At 39.6% G+C, this 23,745-nt stretch overlaps 1 protein-coding gene across 4 annotated transcripts in view; it reads right to left on the bottom strand.

Moving 5' to 3' along the window:
- Positions 1-1,651: 1,651 nt before the first annotated feature.
- Positions 1,652-23,745, bottom strand: part of LOC132979435 (collagen alpha-1(XI) chain-like) — a 91,887-nt gene continuing 69,793 nt past the window's right edge. The window contains exons 46-68 of one of the 4 annotated variants that reach the window (XM_061045239.1): positions 19,984-20,091; positions 17,014-17,067; positions 15,387-15,440; positions 15,182-15,235; positions 14,977-15,030; positions 13,114-13,221; positions 12,890-12,943; positions 12,736-12,789; positions 12,365-12,418; positions 10,813-10,866; positions 9,458-9,565; positions 9,217-9,270; positions 8,509-8,562; positions 7,787-7,894; positions 7,367-7,420; positions 7,238-7,273; positions 7,061-7,114; positions 6,417-6,675; positions 5,185-5,297; positions 4,891-4,959; positions 4,348-4,581; positions 3,122-3,298; positions 1,652-3,019 (exon numbers count right to left, since the gene is read on the bottom strand). In XM_061045239.1, the coding sequence (XP_060901222.1) occupies positions 3,152-3,298; positions 4,348-4,581; positions 4,891-4,959; positions 5,185-5,297; positions 6,417-6,675; positions 7,061-7,114; positions 7,238-7,273; positions 7,367-7,420; positions 7,787-7,894; positions 8,509-8,562; positions 9,217-9,270; positions 9,458-9,565; positions 10,813-10,866; positions 12,365-12,418; positions 12,736-12,789; positions 12,890-12,943; positions 13,114-13,221; positions 14,977-15,030; positions 15,182-15,235; positions 15,387-15,440; positions 17,014-17,067; positions 19,984-20,091 (1,938 nt within the window). In that variant the 3' untranslated portion in view covers positions 1,652-3,019; positions 3,122-3,151. Of the gene's footprint in view, positions 3,023-3,113; positions 3,299-4,347; positions 4,582-4,890; positions 4,960-5,184; positions 5,298-6,416; positions 6,676-7,060; positions 7,115-7,237; positions 7,274-7,366; positions 7,421-7,786; positions 7,895-8,508; positions 8,563-9,216; positions 9,271-9,457; positions 9,566-10,812; positions 10,867-12,364; positions 12,419-12,735; positions 12,790-12,889; positions 12,944-13,113; positions 13,222-14,976; positions 15,031-15,181; positions 15,236-15,386; positions 15,441-17,013; positions 17,068-19,983; positions 20,092-23,745 lie in introns of all 4 variants that reach the window. The other 3 variants (XM_061045240.1, XM_061045237.1, XM_061045238.1) reach the window with 3 other exon arrangements.

Genomic DNA, 23,745 nt, shown 5'->3' on the forward strand with positions numbered 1-23,745 from the left:
TTGTTCATGAAAATGCCTCAGTGGAGTTTCAAACAGCACAGTACTAGATAAAGAGTTTTGAGTGGCCTGACCTGAGTCAGGTCAGATGTAAAAGTGTTTGAATGTAAGGATGACTAGACGAATCTGTCGGATAAAATAAAGAGCGTTCATAATTGTCTGGTTCTCACACATGCCTGCATCAGTACATTTCTGCAATTATACCAACCATGAAATAGGAGAATGGAATTTTTTTTTTTAAGACTCAAAAAGACTAAAAATAAAATCAATTCGGCACAAAATTGAACAAGCATTATTTAGACATTTTGTTGACCTATGACTGTTTTTAATTATCCACTTAAAGTGATGTTCTGCTGCGCTGAACACTTGATATTAACAAGTGGTGCATAAACATTTAATAGCAGGCGATATTATGTGTTTACTTTCGATTTTATAATAAGACTTTAAGACGGATTATGAAGCCTGCCATGACATCTTTATGGAGTTGCTATGGAATAAATTCTAGAGGGGTGATAATTGAACAATAAACAGCAACTATAGAAATGTTTTGAACATGAGAACAAGCCTTTTCATCACCTGGTGTTATTTTGTTGCCATGGTTATCTTTCAGCGAAAAAAAAAATCCTCTTCTTCTGGTGTTGTATCTGGATGAAATTAATATCTCAAAGTCACTTTGAATATTCAAACATGTGGACATGTTCAGAATTTATTTGTTATTTTAATGTTAAGCTAAACCCACACACATATAAAAATGAAACGCACTTTGTTGCATTGAGATTTGCACAAGAAATACTGTACCAGATCATTTTCTAGAAACTTTTTTCAAAGGCATGGACAATTATATTCACAGCCTTCTAACTACTCTTAGCTACTACAATCTATTCAACACTCACCGCTTTTAACATGACAAACACTCAGATAATTGCTGTCAATTTGCATTTCCATGGGACTCTCTGGCTCTGTAAGCCATCATTATGTCTGCATCATGTTGATTATGTTGTATTTTACGCTTCACATGACACCTGTAAGGAATTCATTTCAATGTAAGAAGTGGGAAGCAAGAAATCACACGAAAGGTGAAGAAATGTACACATTCCTCCTGTACTTTAAGCTAGCTGCACATTAAGTGAATTATCTGGAATACAGTTTTAGTTGTGCTTTGCATTGAACTAACTTTTGAAACTCATTGTTTTAGACCATTTGTTTTGTGGATTTCTGACATTTTAAAGGAACTTTTCGATCCATTAGATCACCCTTGAGCACCAGCATTTAAACCTCACTCAGAGAGACATTTACAGAGGATACACTTGACTTCTGCTGTATTTATGTGTAAAATGTCACACATTCTTCCTTTAATGCCAATAAAGTGTTTGCATTGAATTAATTAGTATAAATTGTTAAAATTCTGGGTGTTTTGATTTTTACAGTTTCTGATAACTGGGCTAAAAGTCAACCTCTCTGGGGTCAAAGGTTGTAAAATCCATTTTGACTGTACCTGGAATACTCCTGGAGAGACTGATGTTGCTTTGGATAAAAGCGTCTGCTAAATGAATAGTAGAATTGTGGAGTTGATCTCACTCTTATTTTGGCTTGATCCATTGCTTCTATAGACGCAATTTACAAATAATTATAATCTAAAAGTAAATGCAAAGGATTGCAATGTGCAATTGGCAAAGCACCAAACATTTATTTCAGTTGTACATAGGTTGTAAACATACTGTAATTACACAGGTTTGAAAGCGGCTCTGAAGTCTGTGCTATCATAGCCTCAAGCTCACGAGGTGGAGATGCAAACAGATCTTGATCAAAGTCAAATCTAAGTCAGAGAGAGAGGAGATCACAGCGCCTGGGCTCAGCACAATCAATCACATGAACCCCGAACACTCAGAGCCACTAATCCTCCTAATCTTAAATCATCATGGAAGAGGAAGGTAATATGGATAAGGCAGCGCAGAATCACGAAAAAGAGCACCAATGGTTTCTGTAACAATACAGACATTCAACCCGACATTTTTCAGAATCCAGTTTTAATATTTTTGAATGAACAATTCAAGGCACATGAAAACATTTTGTTCATTGTTACAAAGAAGAAAATCAACAGGGCTCTCTTTTTAAATGTAATTATTAAGAACAACTATTGATGAGTTTTTACCTCACAGAAAAAGATTTTCTCTAAACGCTACCCACCACAAATAATGTTCAGATTTAAACATCGCTAAAAATAGAAACCGAGGTGTAGCATTTAGGAAAAAAATCAAGTTTGAAGAATAAGCCCTTTCTTACAATATTTATATTACTATGTCGTCTTATTATGGCTTGATATCCTGAAAGGCGGACCAACTGGCCTGTCATGAATGCTTTTAGAATAAATTGTGATGCTCCCGTTTGGCTTGCTCTCATATAAATCAAATATTGAAAGTTATATTATTTACAAAAGGATACTTTTATACTTACAAATTGGAATGTTTTCAAAAGACATAACTCTTAGCAAAATCATTTTTTTTCAAACACACATCAAATATACTCATTGGATTTATTTTCTATATAGTTTAGCAAATATTTATTTAAACTCTAAGAGCTGGGGCACATGCAAGTTTTTTTTTTTTTTTAGAGTGGATTCGGAACAATATTGTACAAAATAATAATAATAATTACAGTTTTATCAAAAAAGCACTTTTTTGTAGCACCTTGAGTGTTTTGTGATTCTGCACAAAAGCACCTCTGTGGTTGTATTCAGAGCAGCACCTGGAGCACCCAGAGAGGGAGGCGTGGTGGGAGGGGAAGGACGAGGGAGGACGGGGCTCGGGGTGAGTGGATCCTCTCTCTGTTGCTGAAAGTGCGCTACTGTCCGCCACGGCATCAAATGTCCTTTTCCTGATGTCACTCCCATCCGTACGTGTAAGTTAAAGTCATGTGATTCGGGGCCCTACAAGGGCGAGGAGTAGTTTCCCCTGGTCAGCGCTTCATGACAGGGCCTGGGGGGGGGCACTCTTCTCTTTTTTTTCTTCTGGCTTGAGTGGATCTTCTTGGCATAAAACAAAACACAGGTTGTTTAAGTTTGGCGGGGAGAGAAGGTAAAGGTTGTCAGATCACAGCGTGTGGGTGTTAATATGTACCCTCTGACCCTGTCCTTCAGCGGGGAGTAGGGGCGTGTCTAGCCGAGGAAACAGACGGGGCCGACCTCGAAGCCAAACCTCTGGTTGGATTCCCCAAAGTCATTCAGCATGACGTCAATGATGGGCAACTGGTCGATGCGGGGAGTGTTGATCTCCATCACTGTCTTTGAATAGCCCTGCTTCAGCTGCGGACACAAAGGGCCGACAAAGAGGCCGTGTTTAGTGAGGTGTGCACACACGATTCAAGAAGTCTATTATCAGAGGGGTTTAATTAAAAAAAACTCTTAGAGGTTGAACATCACAGAAAAGAAGGTTTAGAAAAAGAATACATTGACGGGTGATATCCTGTCCCATGCTTAGCTTAGAGGAGCAGAAAACCCTGTTGGGTTGTTGACACTACTTAGTGCTGAGCCATGGGTTTTGTAGTTTCACAGACTTTGAAACAACAACAAGTCTGGCAACAAAATCTTCATGTGATCATTTTCTACTTTTCTTGTTTTAAATAACATTTTATATTCAATACTTTTTGGTTTTAGAGAGTTGATTGAACCACAAAAATATATTTCCACTTGAGCTCTGGAAAACTGTGATAAGCACTTCTCTACATTTTAAGATTGTACAGACTATATCTACAAAAAAAAAAAACGTAAGAAAAACAGTAATCGCTTGAAATCATTTTAAGAGGATGACTCATCAACTGTTGTACATATATATAAAAAAATCAGTACTTCAGTCAAGAAGAGCAGCAGTAGATTTGTAAGTTACTGTTCCAACTATTTAACTAAACATTTTCTCTAAAAGTTCACCAGAATGTCATTACATAGCTCGTTTTGTCTGAGACAGACTAACAAACGGAACTGATTTCATTCAATATAGTTCAGAATCCCAGCAAATACTCACATTTGAGAAGCTATATCAAGTGAATGTTCATCATATATGTCTAATTAAATTATTAATAGAACTCATTCATAATAAAAACAAGTTGAAGATCAATCTTCTGTTGATTCAACTCGTTTCTAGATTAATTAAACAATTATTTTTTAAATCTGGTGCATGTAACATGAAGGAGAACAGGAAATGCTTTTCTAACCAAATTCTGATCTTTGTTCTGTACTTGTACAAACATCGTTATCAGACATTTGCTACATCAGTCCACATATTTGTGAGGCTTAATTGGATTTAAATGGCTTAAGAAAAAGAGATTGCAAAGTGAAGAAAGGTTTTTTTTTTTTACCGAGCAGCCGTCCAACAGCGGCTTGATGAAGGGATTATTGTCGTAAGACAACTCCTCATCGTTGGAGCCCAGGAAGCGCAGCGCCTTGTCATAGCTGTCAGCCTTAGCGTCGTACCAGGCCACAGACTGATGGCAAATGTAGGTGAAGTTCTGCCGCGCCGAGGAGCTCAGCAGCTTCAGGAAGGTCATCTGCACTGTGTTGATGCTGCTCTCTGCTACATCCACGTAGTTCAACTGGAGAGAGAGGACGACAAAGAGAATTAGAACAGGAAAGAAAGAAAAGAATAAATAAAACGGGACAATAAATAAAAGGTTGGAGTGAGGCGTTTGAGAGAAAGACAAGGATATAAAGTGGAAATAAATAAAGGAAATATGAAGAAGGTGAAGCAGGGGGCTTGTTAGGCAGAGGACGGGAGCGTAGAAAAGAGAGATAAGTGGGAAAGAGTAGATGTAAATGAGTTCTGATGAATGATCTAAAGCAGGTGTGTTTGTCTGCTGGGAGGTAAGAGAAAAGAAAATAAGAAATGATACAGGTTGACTCACAATCTTGCCACGTTTGAATTCACTGAACCAGGAACCCGGAGCCTCCTTAGGCCAGTTGGATATTCTAACCTGAGATAAAAAAAAAAAAAGAAACCAAAAATGAATATGATGACACCTTTTGAAACATGTCACTATGGGGAAAAATGTTTTTCTTTAACCTCACTGAATTATTCAGGGTGTTTAAAAGAAAAATGAGCAAATCGTTTTAAAGCATGGCGGTTTCTTTAAGCGTCTTAGATGAACTTTTTCTGTCGGGACCGACACTGCAACACTGACTGTGTGTCCAGCACTCACCCCTGCTGATTTCTTATCAGGGTAGATGCACGTTTCTCCGCCTGCTGTGAAGTTGCAGAACACTTTGATGGAGTCTCCAATGCAGCCCTGGTTTGGATCAATCCAATATTCACCTGAGAGAGAGAGAGAGAGAGAGAGAGAGAGAGAGAGAGAGAGAGAGAGAGAGAGAGAGAGAGAGAGAGGAGAGAGAGAGAGGCCATCAGACAGAGGGAAAGAGGTGGTGCTATGAACTAACAGCTTTTGCCTCCTGTGGTGAAACGTCTGCTGTTATTTAAGGGTCATTTCATCCTGGACAGAACTTTTATATAATATACAGTCATGTATTATGAATGTCAGGTTCCATAGGGAGGTTAGAAAACTGATGTTTGCTTTTATAGACGTAAACGTTCATTAAGAATGGAAACATTTTCATAATTTTTTGTAATGAATTAATGAAAAGTCTGTCACTATTTTGAAAATGGATCAACAATTTAAATGATCGTTTAAGTAAAAACAAAATTCAAATGTTTGATGACTTCAGGTTTCAAAATGTGACAATTTGCTGAAGTGAAAACAAGTTATAGAGAAAGTTGGAGTTTCCAACATTTGAAGACATCGTAAAATTATATTTTGAAGGGACTTTATTTTAAATGGAATAATTTTTATAGATTAAACAATGTTTTATAATTTTGCACCCTCCTGTCGATCAAAAATAACAATAACGTTTTTTGGGGTCACACAGAAAAATAGGGTAAAGCTATTTCCTTTGTCAAGATATATTTTTATTCCCAGTAGCAAGAAACAAAAAGAAAAGTGACATAAAAAAAATAAATTAATTATGTCCAAGCCTTTACTTATTTCTTGTCCTTGATTAAGATCTCACACCTAAATATATGATCAACAGTTTTTTTAAATAAAATGCAAAGCAGGGTGTTTTTTCTTTGACACTAAGCAGTGCCTTCACTCTTCTATTAACACTACCAAAATGACCTCATCATCTATGACAGGGCTGCTGCTTGTAAAGCTTAAATGACAAAGATGAAAGGTGACTCGGTTAATCATGTTATTATTTTAACAGCTCCTCTTTGTCGCCTCGAGAGATTGGCATCCGGGCAGAAGGAGGAACCTGTTTAGTGAGGTTTCAATCAAGAGCATCAAATCTTAAACTGTGACAGCAGAGGGAGGAGTGTAAAGAGTAGAGACGACTGATTGTCTGATTTGTGACAGCAGGATAAACCCTGTCTCACTCCTACCATCTGGGTAGTCAGGCTGGCTGAGGCGCAGGTCGTTGCAGGTCCTGGCAGGATTGTCTTGGGTGCCCATGGGGAACTTCATGCGCTCGATGTCCTGCTTGAGGTTGTTAAGGGATCCAAAGACATCCTCCATCCCCTCAATGCCCACATCCACGCCATAATCTGGCATCGCCTCGTCTCCCTGCATCTCAGCCTGCCGCCTGGTCTTCCTGGCAGGCTGCTGCATGGGAAGTGGCTGGATGAAATCACCAGGAGGACCCTGCAACACGGAGGTGACGGTCAGGCACATTATACTGTAGCTATTGGACTGATATGTCAAGGAGATGATTCCAAAGCCTTTGTCAATTTCAGAGTAAAAACTATGGTCTGAACTTGGTCTGTATGGAGTCAATGTTTACTTTAAGTTTATATTGAATCCAACACATACATTTAGCAACCATGGTTCAGTAAAAAAAAGTAATTTATTATTTGCGTAAGCTAAACTTTCTCTTTGAAATTCTAAATATCTCCAGACAAAAAACAAAAACTGTTCAGTTTTCCTTTACATAAAGAAAATCTCCTTTTGAGGAAGCTAAATGCTAAAGCTACACTATACAGCCTCGTTGTCTCTAACTGGATTGAATGACGATACACAGGTTACTTACAGGTGGTCCAGGTGGTCCAATCAGTCCGGTGTCTCCTTTCTGTCCTGTTGAACCCTGACAGAAAACAAAAGTATGAAGGACAGATTTAAGAGGAGGCCCATTCCCACCAAACCCATGATGGAGGGTTAATGGCTCAAAAACACTGAAAAAGGAAAAACAAAACAAAACACCACTTACACTCGATCCTTTGGAGCCTTTCTGTCCTTGAGCGCCCTGTTGGAGAAAAGTAAAACTAAGCAATGAGCAACAGCACCAAAGTAAGACATTTGTAGAGTTTGTGTTTGGTCATTAAGAAATGGAACTTACAGAAATACCAGGAGGACCAGGGGGGCCGAGGGGACCTTGAGAACCACCAAAACCCTTAAAACAGACATGATGACATCAGTACCAGTGAAACATTATTCTTTACACCAGTTAGAAACTCTAAATGTGAAAAAAGCCCTTTGTAAAGATTGAAAGTATTCTAATGTGATCATGAATCTATTTTGCTAAAAGCAGGTTAACATTAACACCAAGCCCTACTTATAGTCAAATGAGAATAAAGCTGTGATAAAACAATCTCTCCTCCATCACTATATGCAGCTCACGCCTCAGTTTACCCTCAAAAGTCGAGGAAAGTAACACTCTGCACAAACATTTATGAAACACTTGAACCGTCTCGCATTCCTTTGGAGGAAATGGGGAGCTTGTTTTAAAATATTACACTCGACACAGAGACTGACTTACAGCTTCTCCCTTTACACCTGCAGTGCCCTGAGGTCCAGGCAAACCTCTGTCACCCTTCTCTCCGGACTCGCCAGGAGGTCCAATGAGTCCAATTAGACCCGGATGACCCTGAAGCAAGAAAATACAAAAATAGCAACAATGTGAGGGGGAAAAAAAACCAGAGCAAATTCAAAGATTCAAAAAAACAATATTAGTTCTGATTATCTGTTTGACAAAAAAGCAATTTTCCAATTTCTTTAATTTCTTCTCATTCCTCATCTGCAGATAATGAAAGCAGTTATTCAAAGCAAAAACAAATAAATGCTAATCACCGGCGTGTTTATGCACACACGACCTCAGTACCGTCTTATTTCTTCATACAAATAATTAGCGTGTTTATGGCGGTCGTCATATTTAACAATGGTGCTTCTGTCTCGACACCTGCTGCTGGGCAGAGTTATGACCATCTGCTGCTGCATATTGAATGCTGGCATTAAACCAATGACCATTACAAAGATGATATTATTGGACTTATACATATTCATCGAGGGCATTAAATCACTGTGTGCATGCTCCTAACAGAGCAGAGCCTCTCTTCATCTAACTGAGCGTGAGAGAGCAGAGATATAGAAGCCATAGGCTGAGATTTGAGCTGACTGTGGACGCCTTAGATAAGGCCATGAAGGAGATATGAGAAATCCACAATAAAGCCATTTGAGATTAGCATCGTAATAATGTCTTGCCTTCTCTCCCTTGTGTCCAGAGTCACCTTTCATGCCGAGCAGTCCAGGGGGTCCCTGTGGGGGGGGGGGAAGGATCAGATTGTCAAGTAGAATGTGAAACCAATTCATATTATTTCACAGCGGCAGACATCGTAGAGCCCTGCATTCATTCTGACTATTATATGTTTATCTGCAGAGACGCTGCAGACGCTCCTGGAAGAAAAACTCAGAGGGTGAATTGAACAATGACTTTAACAATCAATCCATTCAACGTGAAAATTGCAGATAAGTCTGAATTATGCTCAGAGTAATTTTCCACAGTGTGAGGTGACGCTTTCAAATGTGTCAAGTTTACTGATCACCGGTCCAAAAACACAACGTGCTTCAGGTGTGCTCTAATTCATGACAAACAATGATAAAATGATCACACTTAACACGCTGAGACACAGCCATTTTTTGTCATTGTTGCTAAGACAATGACAACAACAATTTAGCCATCACCACTCCTAAAAGTCTCTGATTAGTTTTCTGTTGATCAATGTATCGTCATAGCTCTAAAATATGTTTTTGTTTTCATAAAAAAAAAAACTATATATTATACAAAAGAAAAAGAGTTGCTTGAACATTAAATGTCATCTAAGACTGTTTTAACGAGGAGTAGGAGATTCCAGTATTTCTGGCTTTAAAAAGTCCTACAATTTTTGGAGAAGGTGAAAAGAAGTGTCTCACCATTGGTCCAGGAGGGCCGTCTTGACCAGAAGCACCAGGGAGTCCTTGCTCACCCTGGAAACGGAGAAAAAGTGTTTGTCAAATACAATGAGGATGTCAACATATTTGGATAATCAAGGGATATCTAACTTTGTCTTTTTCGTAAGTATCTTGGATACTGCAATCAAAGTTTTGAATCTGGTATTCTGAGAGGGGAAGCTACAAACGTGAAACCTGGGACAAGTTGAACAATGTTACTTACAACAGGTCCAGGGATTCCACGCAGTCCCTCGGGACCAGACTTTCCAGCAGGCCCCTGAGGTCCCACAGGTCCAGTTTTCCCAACAGGCCCCTCTGCTCCAGCTTCTCCCTGTAACACATCAGCACACAAGTTACCAGTTAAAAAGTTTTCTCTATAGAACTCATTCATCCAGCCTGATCATTATATTTCTACATCTTTGCTTAGTGAGCATGCTGAATGCATTCCTTTCCATAAAAACACTTGAACACACGCTGATGTCTTGATCATTGTGTGTGCATATACTGTTTGTACTTGTCTTTGCACAGCAGATACAAAACAAAGAGATGTCAACAACATGACCCGAGCGACAGCAAGGCCTTTATCAAACTTCATCATTAATGCAAAGCTGTCTGGAAAAGCCACATTGTTCGATATGTTCCTCAGATAGGTAACATTCGAGGATTAGCGACAGCCAAACAAATCAGATGTTACCACATCTCATCCATTGTCTCGAGCAGAAACATCAAGTTTTTGTGTATTGAAGTTCCAGACATGTCATATTGACTGAGCGCATAGGAGGAGGGGGATTAAATTGTTCTGACAACCAATTAGGCCTGGATTTGACACTCAGGGATCCCCACGCAGGCTTTGTCTTGTCTCCATCAAATCAACTCTAATCCTTTACCTCGCTGTGGATAGATTGTGCACTTTGTATACGTGTCTGTGTGTGTGTGTGGGGCTGAGACAGTCAGAACAAAAGAAGGAGCGAAGCTTTGTCTGAGATTTGTCAGGTTTTCTGTCTGTACTTTTCTTTGAACCACCGGATTTAGAGACAAACCATTTCTTTGGGGCTTATAAAGATTTTTTTCCCCCTATTTGATGCTCTTCAGCTATGCAAACACAGGCATGTTATGGATTTTTACAAATCAATCAAATCTGCTGATAGCCTCCAGAAACCCTGCTGCTTCCTCTGTCTGACTAACTTACTGATTTTCTTTGAAACACAATCCGAGGGGGAAAACATAAATGTCCAGCTGTGCAATCTGTGTTGCATTATCTGTTGTAACAGATAATTGATCTGATTTAGCTGGAATATATATTTTTTTTTCAGTAAGTTGTTTTTATGTGTGGCTTCCTGTTTGTGTATCTCCCGTTATGAGCAGGGCCACACATGTGCGCACACCGATGATGTAATACGCAGCCCTACCCCTACAATATGCTGGCAAACATTTCCTACAAAACTTGAAACACATCCTTTCTTTGCTTCTGTGTAATTCTTCAACACCCATCCCTGCAGGATTACAATCTACAATTCAAATAACAGGCCATAACTGTACAGTAAAAGTCAAGCTAATACCGGACAGGTGGTGACTTACCTTGGATCCTTTTTCTCCTTGTCTGCCCTCCTGACCTGCTTGTCCAACGGGTCCCTGAGAAGAAAAACAAACAAACATATAAAGTACAATTCAGGTTTTTCTGCAAGAATATTTAAAATGTACATATTTTTCGTTTGTTTGAATAACAAACGCACAAAAGCCGACACTCCCTCGTGTTAAAGCCTTTAACATAAACCTTTTAGAAAGGGACGGAGAAGGCAGTTTTTAAATCAAGGGTAAATAATCCAACATTTGCTGACAAACAGCAGTTTATGCTGTATGTGTCCTAATTGTTCAACTGATTCGTGCTCTGACCTTGAATCGTTTTAAAAGAGAGAGGGGTATGGAGGGAAATCATCAGTGTGAGCAGACTGCCCTACATTTCAAACATACTGAGCTAAAAGCACATCAGCGTTTTCAACCAAACAGCCTCTGGTCAAAACCTGAGTGAGTGGGCTGTCATTGGCCATTAGAAACCATGATCAAATAGACCAAACAAAAGCCACCAGTCTTCAATGTAGGTTATGAGCCCTGTCAACTGTGTGTGTGCATTAGTGAAAAGTGTATTCAGGACGTGCGTGTCCACCCGTGCGTGCATGTGTGCTAATGTAGTCAAGCCGCCTCATGCATGAATGAGCACCGAACCTGAGTCAATTTGGATGAGATATTGGGAGAGAGACTAACTTCAGAATTACCTCGGTGAAGGATGAAAACTCATATCTCAAAGTCCATTAATATGGACATGGAACTGGGGTCTAATTTGTTCTGTAGCCCCTGTCACCTGGATTCTATCTCTTGGAATACAAATTATGGCTCTAAAAGTGCTTACTTTACCAACTTTAAAAAAAATGTGTAACCAATCGTCTAGGCCTGCATTTTTTATTCAAGCCACAGAATTGCAGGAAAAAAGTGCAAACTGGTCCATTTGATGCTTAAATGAAAGCATTTCTGGCAGGAATACACCCTGATGATACTCCTATGTCTGGCAACGTTCAGGACAGTAAACTATGTTGCCACTTCAACAACCAAACTAAAGGAGATGACTTTAAATATTCAAGTTCTTTCCATATCGTACCGGCCCTTTTTACAAAGCACATTAATGGTTTGTTTTACTGCTAACTGTGAAACATTATTACGGTGAATGGAAGGCAACATTAAAATGCTTAGCTAGTAAAACTCAATAATCTCAGCTCAAAATTCATTTGACAGGAAGGGCATCGAGTGCTTGAAATAAATGAACAAGTGCTCCAGCCTTAACGGCGACAGCCTAAGAAGCTTCAGTCTTACTGCTTTTATAGCACTACTAAACATCAGTATTCTCTCACAGGATCGTCTCTTATCTGCTCCTACTGCCTTTTCTAGACACTCAGTTTAACTTATGGGCATCTTTTAACATCACACATACAAACAGGTTTTTTTTTTTTCTGAAAATGCAAAACATATGAAGCTACTTGAGTTGTATAGCGAGGTACGCAGGGTTTTTATCTGAAGGGGAGTATGGAAGCTAAACAGCAGGGTTACAGCACATGCATCCTTTTTAAAATTCACTCACCCGTTTGCCAGGAGGTCCTGGTACTCCAGCCTCACCAGAGGGACCTGCAGGGCCCTAAATCAAAGCAGATAAAAGACTCAATTTTACAACCTGCAAAGAGTTTTGTTGCATAATAATTTTTTTTTTTTTTTTTTATCTAAAAAGCAATATCAATTCAGTTCAAAGGGACTTTACTGACTTTACTTTACGGCATGGGAGACATATGTTTACTTTGCCAAAGCAGGTGAGCAAATAGAACACACAATGAAGTTTTATCACATTATGTACGTGTTACCTCAACACTCTTCTAGGTTTCAAACTTGTATTCAATTTCGGGTTATAGAACTAGCTGAGTAGCTGTAAGTTGAAATGTGAGATCTTTTCAAACTTACAGGTTGTCCGGCGTCTCCATCATCTCCTTTGTCACCCGCTAAACCATCAAGACCCTAAATACAACACACAGAGTCAAATCACAGGCATTCACTGAATGGTATGATATCTTTGAAATAAGTGTGTGATGCATCGGGGGATAAATGTTGCACTTACACCAGCACCAGGCTCACCAGGGGGACCAGGATCTCCTGGGAAGCCCACAGGACCCTGCAGACAGACGGAGACAGTGAGAAGTCTGAGCTCGACTCAAAACGCTTGACAACAAGTCTGGCAGCAGACAGCTCAAACTGAAAAGAACATGACACAAAGATTCTGCCGCTGACAGCTTTAATAGAGCATCAGTCACGGCTGTGCGTGGAGCGGCGGAGCTGACGTACAGCGTTACCCTTGGGACCGTCATCTCCAGGGGGTCCTCGAGCACCAGCTGGTCCGGCAGCTCCAGGGGGGCCGGTCTCTCCCTTCTCTCCAGTCTCTCCTCTGGGGCCCTGAAGGGGAAACAAAACATCACAGGCTTGTCAAAATGAAGGCAGACACACAGACCTTGACAGTTACGTGCTAAATAAGACAGAAGACATATGTGTCATCCAAATGTCACTCCAACTGTTAGGCTGCCTCGAACAACTCAGAGTGTGATTCATCGAGCTGAATGGAAATAAAGCTTCTCAAATGATCTACTCAGGAGTTTTAACTTGACTCCTCATAACAATTACATCAGTGCTAAACAGTCTTACCAATACATTATCATTATGTTTTGCTCTTGTATTAGCAGCCTCTGTGTCTTAAAGTGTTGGCTATGACTCAGAGCAGCAGTTGGAGCATAATTACAAGCCCTGAATCGTTAGTCGGCCCATTAGAGCAGAGCGGCTCTCTCTTGTCGATGCCAGCATGCCACCTTGAAGATTGACCTCGATGTGACGTGCAACACTGGTTCTATCTGTCACTGTAAACAGACACACGGTGGCAGATGGATACGTCAATACCACCTGCTGACACTCGCACATAACTCAGGTGAGGTCTGCCTGGTTGTGTAGACCAGGGCAGTGTTTACTGCTTCGCCTGGAATAGATGGCACTGTTCTGATCGGAGACTTTAAAGATCAGGAAATGTACTTTCCTGATCTTTTGCAAAGATTGTGCACCTTTGCAGCACCACGAAGCTGTGCATATTGATGCTTCCCAAAAAGTGAAGCCAAAACATATGGGGCTCCCTTTAGTGACTGGCTGCATTATAGGTCATAAGCTCCTCCTCCTCTATGTTAACAGATGGGACATGTGTCAAATTATGAAACAGAAGTACAAGTCAAGGACATTTTTGACATTCTGATTTATGTCCAAGTGTTACATTTTTATACAAAGAGTTTTGTTTTGATTAGTTACCGCATGCGCTAAAAAGATGTAAAATGTCATGATTGACAGCTCTGTTGACAAATGCAGATAATACTGCACTGGATTGGCAGTGAAGAGAATGAAAGGCGAGAAGAAACATAATGAACACTAACACTGAAATCTTTTAGCCTTCCATAACTGTAAGTCTCAGATCCATAGAGACTGCTGTGGTCCGACCTGACGGATCTTTGCCATTTCATCGGGAAGTTAAATGAGTGTTTGGGTTGGCGGAAGGGAAAGAGTAACATAAGTGTGGCAGTCAACTCTGGGTTCAAATGACTTCATCAGCTCAATATGTCATCATTATTTTGGCTTCACTTTTGTACAATAGGAAGAGGGGAGATGTGTTGTCCATCTTATACAAAGTCAAGTCAGTGGATTTTCAGCGTTGAACAACAGAATTTAATGAGAAATTCATTTTCTTATCCAAAACAGTTCCTTCTTTATTCTGACTTTTGCCCGTACTTGCCTCATTCAGGAGGTGAAAAATGACAGCACCAACAGCGGAGGTGTCTAAATGTGCCTGAGCTAATTATCCATTGTAAAGCCCTCAGGTTGCCAGCACAGCTAAACTTCAGCCTACAGTAACATGGAGGTAAAATACTCAGGAGATAGAGCAGCCTCCCCAGCACAAGTGTCAAATAAAAACATAATTTTCTTAGCTACACTCTTTACATATTCACAGGCACATACAGTCACAACTGAGCACAAAAGTGCACACGACTAGATTGTGCCAACTGCCTGCATTGAAAGTGTTGTTCACACCTTGATAAACTGCCTGTTTTCTTCATTTTGGAAACACAAAATGCAATCTGAAAAAAGGAGAGGAGTACTCTAGAATGATTCTGTACTTACTCCAATACCAGGCTCTCCGGGTGATCCTGGGTTGCCAGCCTCACCGCTTTCTCCCTGTTAGATCACGAAGAGAAAGAAGGTGAATGTGTGAAAATGAGGCGCATCACATTTGAAGTAGTTTTTTCTTGAAAAAAAAAAAGAGTAAATAAAACTGTTATATTTTGGGAAAGAAATACAGAAGAAAATAAAGGGAATGTATTCTTACCTTCTCACCAACACCTCCCATTGAACCAATACCACCGGGAGGACCTTGTGCACCCTGTGGATGAATCACAATGAGGTCAGATAGAGGTTACCCTAAGGAAGTTTGAAACAGTGAAGATACACTTTTTTTTTTTTTTTTTTCACACCGTAGTTTTTTAAAGCACTGACTGTAACTGTCAAACAGAGAAACCAAAATTCAAACTTACATCGGCTCCGCTGGAACCCTGAGGACCTCTGGGGCCAGGAGGACCAGGTGGACCCTGACAGCGAAAAAAATAAAAAATTCAATCACTCTGAAGAAATGCCAAAATAACTTTCTTTCTATGTTATGTATGTATGTTACAGAAGGCAAACTACATATATTCTCCACCCTGCTAACACTTTAAAAATAAATCCAAAAGAATCCCTTGGTGCAGTTTATATTTTTTTTATATAACTTCTCTGGATAAATACCAAGAAATGTGAACGAGGTATATGTTCTGGTGTATGTGACAGAAAAACAGGGATGCATTAACAACATGATAGAAAATAAGATAGCTGAAGACAATGAATCATGGAAAATATAGTTAAACAATTGACGATACTTAAATTGATAATATTACTTTTTTTTTTTAAAACACAACAAATAAATATACAATTAAGTGTGCTGGCAGAAACAGTAAGGTAACGTTTGAGCCACAGTTTAACAGTGCAGCCAGGATTACTGTTCTACAGCTGGGAAACATGCAGAATAAAGTCCCTACAACATTAAACAACATTAAAAAAGAGATCTGTTTGATTACTCCTGCTGTTTAGTTAAAACAGGGGTTGTAACTGATCACTGAATCTGAGTGCTAATGTTTCCAACACATGGCATGTTGGCATGAGTCTTTGAGACTTGAGCCAAAAATGCAACACTTAGTCCTGCACGGTATGAGAAAAACATGCAACGTGCATTTACATTGTTCAATATTACGATAAGGATATGAAGTGTGATTAAAAAAAACACAATTTAAAGAGTGAAGTTTGGCTTTTTATGTGTATCTGCTGTTCCTTTTTTTTTTTTTTTTTTTTTTTTTTTTACATAATAACTGTGCTTAAAACATGTGTCTACTAATCCAGAATAAAACCAAAAGCATTTTTTTTCACCTCCAAATTAGCAGCAATAAATCTGAGGGAACTAGATCAAGCTTCAATCGTCTGATTCAAACTGGTGTCAAAGCATGGCCAGTCAGACCTCCTTCAAACAGGTTATATGTGCACTGGTTGAGTAAGAAAACATTGCTTGTTTACATAATTTTTTTTTTGCAATACACATAGTCTTCTGTGATATATTTAATGTGAATGCTCAAATCACAACACCCATGAAATTGCTGTAAATTGTGCAGCAGTAACACTCAGGTACTCAGTATGTACCAAAGCCAACATGGAGAAACTGACAATGTGAATGTTCAAACACATAAAGGCATGAGTCTCTATTTACTTCAGGTGCTTGTGTGATTGTGTGTCAAAATGTCAATCCTCCAGACACAATCTGTACATGCTACACATTTCTTTCTCTATTTAGAGATTGTTTTTTTGTCCGTAACAATAATGAAAATTTTGATAAAAAAGAAAAAGAAAACATACTGCATGCAAATAGAGCATGCAAAGTTTCCACCAGCACAAATGTTTTTTTTCCCTTTCTGTCAACACATCTTCCACAGACTTCTGAAGCGTCTGTCAAGAGGCTGCTGGAGTTGCCAAACTCAGCCACCAGCCAAAAACTTCAGAACAATCAGCAACAATTTCCCACCTCGCCGGGTTGGACGTGAAAACAATGTGAATCGCTGTGGCTGAGAAATCGACACTCACCATTGCTCCAACATCTCCGTTCTCTCCCTTCTCGCCAGGAGGGCCGGGCAGACCCTGCGAAGAAGACAAATATTGTTCAGAACAAAGGGGAAAAAGGTCATGTGAGGCGGCATCGGAGACAAAAAAAGGGCACATTCAATAATCCACAGACGGGAGCATAAATACAGCCGTGCAGCTCATTAACAGGTACTTTCATGTGACGTGTATTGAACACAGGGGGTTCAGGATGCAGTGTGATGGAGAGTGCATTAATACAAGCTGAACCCCTGAGTGTAAACACACAATTAGTCAAAAGGGACACCTATTGTAATTAAAGGGTATGGGAGTCCTGGGGTATAATCAGGCTGTGTAAATTACAGGATGGGAGCTCCATCCATCTACGTCCATAGGAAAGTGGAAACAAAGGGGTCAGTGCAGGCGATGCTTAGAATCCACTTTTGAGATCCAGTCATGTTTGACTAAAACACTTTGAATATAACTTTAGCGTACTGGAGCAAAAAAAGGGAAGCGGCTCTCACGTTGCATTGTAGCTTATTGTTTATTCCCATAATTACAGTAATTTGTTGTGTTAGTTATACTCTGTGATGGAGCATGCATAATAAAATTGGTGGGTGGAAAGCTGCGGTAATGATAAGTTGCTGTAAAATCACAGTGACATGGATATCGATCATTGAAATCACACATGTGTAGTTTCAGCCCATTTGGTTGATTAACTGTACCTGTGTCGACGGCAGCGAGGGCTCATTCATAACGTGTTCTGATGGGGGATTCAGTAATTGTAATAAAGCATGGCGGTGTTAGGAATGGGAAAATAAATAAAGCATCAACTTATTTATGTTTAATGTTTGAATATGGCAGCGCTTGATGGATGGTGGGCTTCTTTGTAAATAAAAAGTAATGTAATGGATTACAGGGCCAGAAAGACGAGTTCAATTCACACACACCCCATGCAGTTAAATACACAACTGCACATATGTCAGAGCACATCAGGAGTTTACTTGGGATTTGGCACTCCCCTTTATTTCCACACTATAGCCTTGAACTATAAGTACACTCTGGTGTAATCAAATTTGGTATTTACTCTCCTCTATGTCCACATCTTAACCTCTTAATCGGGAGAATTCATCGGCTCAGCGTCGACTCCAATACTCCACAGCAAACACAGCTCCAAATGATGGAAGCCTTTCAAAGCAGAGCCATTCATTCCCCATAGTCAAAAATCATTAATTCTGCAGATAATTGCATTGAAGAGCTGAGTTCGCAGTGGCTGCTGCCATCTATTGAAGGGCCGTTTAGCCAAACATAATTAAAAGAGAGGAGATGGAGTGCATTATGCCCAATTAAAAGCCAATTGCACTTAATAACAATGTTATCTAACCCTATTGACCAGCAGGGCTTCGCTCTAATTTCATCCTCAGAGAGTCCTTGGATAATTGAGATTTTCTAAAATGAGCTGTTTTTTTTAATTCATTGCCACCAGAGCAAATCATTTAGAATTTAGCTGATTGGGTAAATGATCAAATGCTTTCTCCTTTTTCTCACTTGCAGTTTGGAGGAAGAAGGAGCTGAATAGAGCAAAACTTAAACTATCTTACTGGTTTATCCTTATAATACAAACAAGGTTTAGTGATGGGCTTTATCAAATATTCTAAATGTTATGCAATATTACATATTATGTAACATTTTTGTATTGTTTCTCAAAGTGACCTATAGGTCTTTTATAATAAAACCATGAGCACAAATGAGAGTTATTGATGACTACAAATGTTAAGAGGGATAGCAAAAGAAAGGACAGAAAAGTCGCCCCAGTGAAGAAGAGACCTTATTTTCCATTTACTGGATTTTTTTTTTGTAGAAGGGTTGATGAAAACTTTTAATGACAGACATAGAGCGTCTCTGTAGCCAAAGTAATTCAATTAAAACTGCCTGCACAAACGGGGGACTTTACTGTTTTAAAAACAGAGGTGTATTGTGAAATGACTCAACAATCAGCAAAACAACAATATTCACCTACAGTTCCTAACACAAGTTTAATTAGCTACCATAAGCTACATATTAAAGCCCATAAAGTGAGGTGGTGTAAGTATATTTAATAACCAAAAGGCTGATTTTTGTTGGTTATTTTTTAAACTTTTAATTTAAAAGGGGAACATATGTTTTTTTTTCTTTTCCCAGAGGTTACATCGGGTCATTTAAAAAATATATAAATGTTTTTGTTCTTTGCAGGATTCAAGGAAAAAGGCTTCCTACAGATTAATGATCTACCACCATTAAAAAAAAAAAGATAAATGGCCACGGATCGATGTGTGTTGAAGTGGAAAATAAAACTGTGGGTCATTTATTGATAAAAGCCATTTTCCATGTTTAGGAGACACAAATAGTGGTACAATCAGGCCTTTTGTCATCTGATACAGCACATGAAATGTGTCCTGTCCTGTATCAACAGCATCCTCTTGCAAAACAGTAACTGCCTCAAAAATCTGATCAAATGCAGGCTACCTCAGCAGCTGGTCTCTTATTCAGGCCTGTGAGCACTGCAGGGAAGCAGTTTACTGCATGATAATGATTTGGTCTGAGTGAAAAACCAACGGCAGCCTTCCCTCCACCATTAACGCCGAGGCACAATGCCAAATGCAAAATGTTTGCAATGGTGATGGATTTTTAGCACTGTCAAAGCTGGGGAAAGTCCTTGAGGGTGGAGAGAGCATCATTTGCCCAGGAGCAACACAAAGTGTTATTAGGAGCTGAGGCTGCATTAATAAATTACGCTCTGTTTGGATGCAATATAAATGACGTAAGGAGAGGTGAAATGTTGTCGGTTTAAGGATGTGAGGAACTCGTTCTGCTCCAGTTGAGGGGGAGAGAGATGTGCATATGTACCAGGCTGTGTTCAACGTGATCTAGATGTTGTGTGTTTAGAGAAGAGAGTAAACATGAGTGGGTAAAGATGCAGATTCGGTGTTGACTCACCTGAAGTCCGACGGGTCCTGGTAGACCAGGGAATCCTCTGGATCCCTCGTCTCCTTTCTGGCCAAACATACCCTGCTGTCCTCTTGGCCCAGACTCACCATCACTGCCCTGTGGGAGGTCAGAGCTCATTAAACCCAAACATCTTTATTCTGATCCCAATTAGCCGAAGCTTCAGCAAACAGTCCACAAACACTGGTATCTGTTTAGGATTTCTCTTTTGGGATTTCTCTGCCCTCTTAATCCTTTTCAAGGTTATGGAGGGGTATACTCAAGCTCACATGGTAGAGGCTGGGTCGATGCCTGTACTCAAACACAGATTAGGACAGACAGTTACCTTAATGCCTTTTCTGAAGGTCATTTTATGGCAGTTTCATCGGTCCATCAAACCTCCACAACCCTGTTTCTTGCTCAGGGCCATTAAGGGGATGGCGATTGTGTAAGCATGCACACAGGATAGGTCAACAACATGGACTTTAAAGTAAAAAGTGGTTTTAAAAGGGAAACAAATGTGGAGGTGCCTTACAACTGTATTCCACTGGTAATGATAAAGCAGGTGGAGACAACACTTGTTTAAAAAAAAGCCACATTTAACGAGTTTATAGTCTCAATTCCAGATAAGAAGTATTCTCCAACACTGAATGATTTTAATTTGAAAAATGATATGCCGCATTATTCAGTAGATTTATGACAAAGTAGGGTATGCTTAAGTAAAGTGCTATTATGTGGCCACTATGTAGGCTGTTGAGGATTCAGGGGTAGACCGTTGCCAGCCCCTGGATCTGCCCCTGCCAGTGACTGACACGATGGTAAACCAGTGATGGAGTGCCAATATGTATGGACCCTCTTTTTCAAATATGGACACCACTGGTCCAAAAAACCAAGATGGTGACCGCCAAAAAACTCCAAGGTTGATGAAGTTCACAGACCACTGGGTGACATCAGTCCTCTTCAATATGAGTTAGGTAGAAGTATTGTAGTAGCAGTATGGTGCTACTACAATGAACTTCCAATACTACTGCCAATAATGCCATTACTGTTGAACTTCACCTACTCTGTTACTTGACTTATTATAACTCTATTTTTTCCTTTTTTAGGCATGGTATCTTTGCATTTAAACACTTCATACTTAATATACAGGTATATTATATTCACTTATATTTGATGCTCTTTGTTTTATTCTTTTGTGTACTGTTATGTTGGAGTAGCCTGGCACCAGAATTAAGCATTAATAAAGTTCTGTCTTATCGTAGCGTATTGTATCGTATCGCATTGTATCTTTAATACAGTCTGTGGTCAACAGTCTATCTCAGGATCCGTCCTCACATGCTGTTTAGGGTCTTGAGAGAGCCTTCAAATCTTTCAAGCAGGTCAGCCAATAAATGAATACGGAGGAAAACAAAAACAAACAAAAAAAACTGGACACCGGTGAGGCAGCAGTTTTAGCCATTGACCCTGTGTGCTGCTACCCGGGGACACATCAGCTAGAATACCAGAGGTTCTTGTGAGGGGATCAGGATACAGTGCAGTATAGCCACAGGGTTATGGTACAGAGAGTTTGTGAAAGATGCTGACTAAATGTGTGAAGCCAGCGGTGCACAGGGCTACAGAGGATAGAAAAGGGAGACTACAGGGAAGGAGTGAAGTGCTGACAAACTGGGAGTTTTCAGTTCAAACACATGTCAGCACTTGAAAGTGCTTGTGGAGCTCTCGCTGAGCCCAGGGACATGGAGGCAGCCTCGGGCGCTGGTTCTGAATGCAGAGCAGTTTAGGAGGGGAATGCTGGCTGATTACAGGTAGCACGAGTTCAGCTTTGAAGTGAAGAGTCGGAGACAAGGTGGACTAAAGTTGAGAGAGGCTTTAAACAAAACATGTCACAAATGTGACGGCCAAAACAGCCCCTAGAGGCCATCGAAAACAGTAATTGGAGTAGATTCAGAGTGCTTAAAGTAATTTCTACATAATCTGTCACTCTGAAAACAAATTGCGAATAACCAGTGTCACCATTATGTTAACATTTGTTGATAAAGATCTAAGGATCTAACTGAAGTTATACATGAAAAATGGTATTTATATATTTATTGTGTCAAATGCTGTCTAAACTCAAGACTCAAAAGTTAGACTTCTCATTGAGATATTCAGCAGATCAAAATGTCACAAAGGGAAACTAGTCTGTTACTTTCTGACAGTCATTCGCTCACAGAATGAATGACTTGTGTTCTTGGATACAGAATATTCTAAAAAAAACACATCGTTACCTGAATGGATATTGCAAGACAGAGGGAACGCCAAAAATATGTGGATTCAACTAATGCTCATGATCTAATATGAAAACGAGCTTTCTTTGGGGTTCAAATCCTCACAAGTCATTGTATAATGTCTTGTACTAAAAGTTGCAACTGTTGATTGTTTTTTGTCCTAAGGTAGAGAAACAACTTTTGTTGTGACATGTTGTCTCAAATCTAATCAAATCTAAGTGGCTATTCTGGGATTCTGTTTCTGTTACGCCAAGTGAGACGAAGATAGTGTTTCGTCCTGCCAAGTATGGCCCCCAAAAATGTTCTCAAATAACATTTATAACATTTTTTGAATTTATATATTTTATATAGATGTTGGTAGATGTAGAAACCTTCTGATGGAGATGAGCAGTATTTCATTCCAATTGGGGAAACAGTTAAAGGTAACAATATTCTCCATTAACTAGTTGCTTATTAGCATGCTAATCAGTAGCATACTAGCTGCTAGTTAGTCATTATTAAGAATGTATTAATACCTTATTCTATATGACCATAATCTATAGCTAATAGGCCGTTAGCTAAGAAGTTTCCCTCAATACTCACTTGATTCCTGCTTACTGACAGAACCTTAGGAAGTTTTTGTACATGAGTTATGATCTTAATATGCTTTGCTTAGTATGGTCCTTATAAGGATAGGTATAAGGTGTTGCTTAAACTTGGTTTCACCTTGACAAACAAAATGTGCCGACTCATTTGTTGCGAACCTCGTTCAGCCTCAGATGAACGATAATTAGATCATTCATTTTCTTATACAAACATCAGAATCTGTTCTGGTTTAAGAGGCTGGGTAGGTATTAAGACTTGGAGACTTGAAATTGATGATGGCATTCAAGATTTGCAATCATACAAGAGTGCAGATAAAGGTTAAAAGTATGCAGCACGAGTCACGCCTCACTTTTGAAGCTATGAATACACATGAGCAGACTGACTCACCAGGACAAACAACTGTTAAATAATTTGTTATTCAGCTTGGGCGCACTACCTGCTTACGGCAATCCGTCTCTCCAGGTCTATTGTAGCCCCCACAGAGCCCTGCAGATGCTGAGTTTTTTGCTAGAATGGTTGTTAAGGTCTGATAATTTACAGCAATGAGCTGTTGGCTGCCCTCAGGCCATCAGCTATAGTAGAAGCAGGACTGTTCCTGTTGTGTTAATGAGATGGATGAGTGGAGGATGCTCTGCAGAAAAACAAGGCTGTGTTTGCAGCTAAACCTGGTGCCATGAGGTTTTATATGGAAGTGACTGTGTTATCTGTGTGATGTTGAGGTCTGTGAGCCTTTTTTGTTACTTGGAGGTCACAAGTTTAATCCCATGTAAGAATCACAAAGCAATACAAACTCAAAATCAGTCTCTGCAATATAATTAAAGTCTGGGTGCTAAAAACGTTTCTAGTAAAGGACAAGCTGTTAACAACTGTGATGAAATAAAACTCTTGTGTGTTACCCTCATATTAATACTTTGCCTGAAGT

The sequence above is a fragment of the Labrus mixtus genome, chromosome 8 (genome assembly GCF_963584025.1).
Source record: "Labrus mixtus chromosome 8, fLabMix1.1, whole genome shotgun sequence".
Taxonomy (NCBI): domain Eukaryota; kingdom Metazoa; phylum Chordata; class Actinopteri; order Labriformes; family Labridae; genus Labrus; species Labrus mixtus.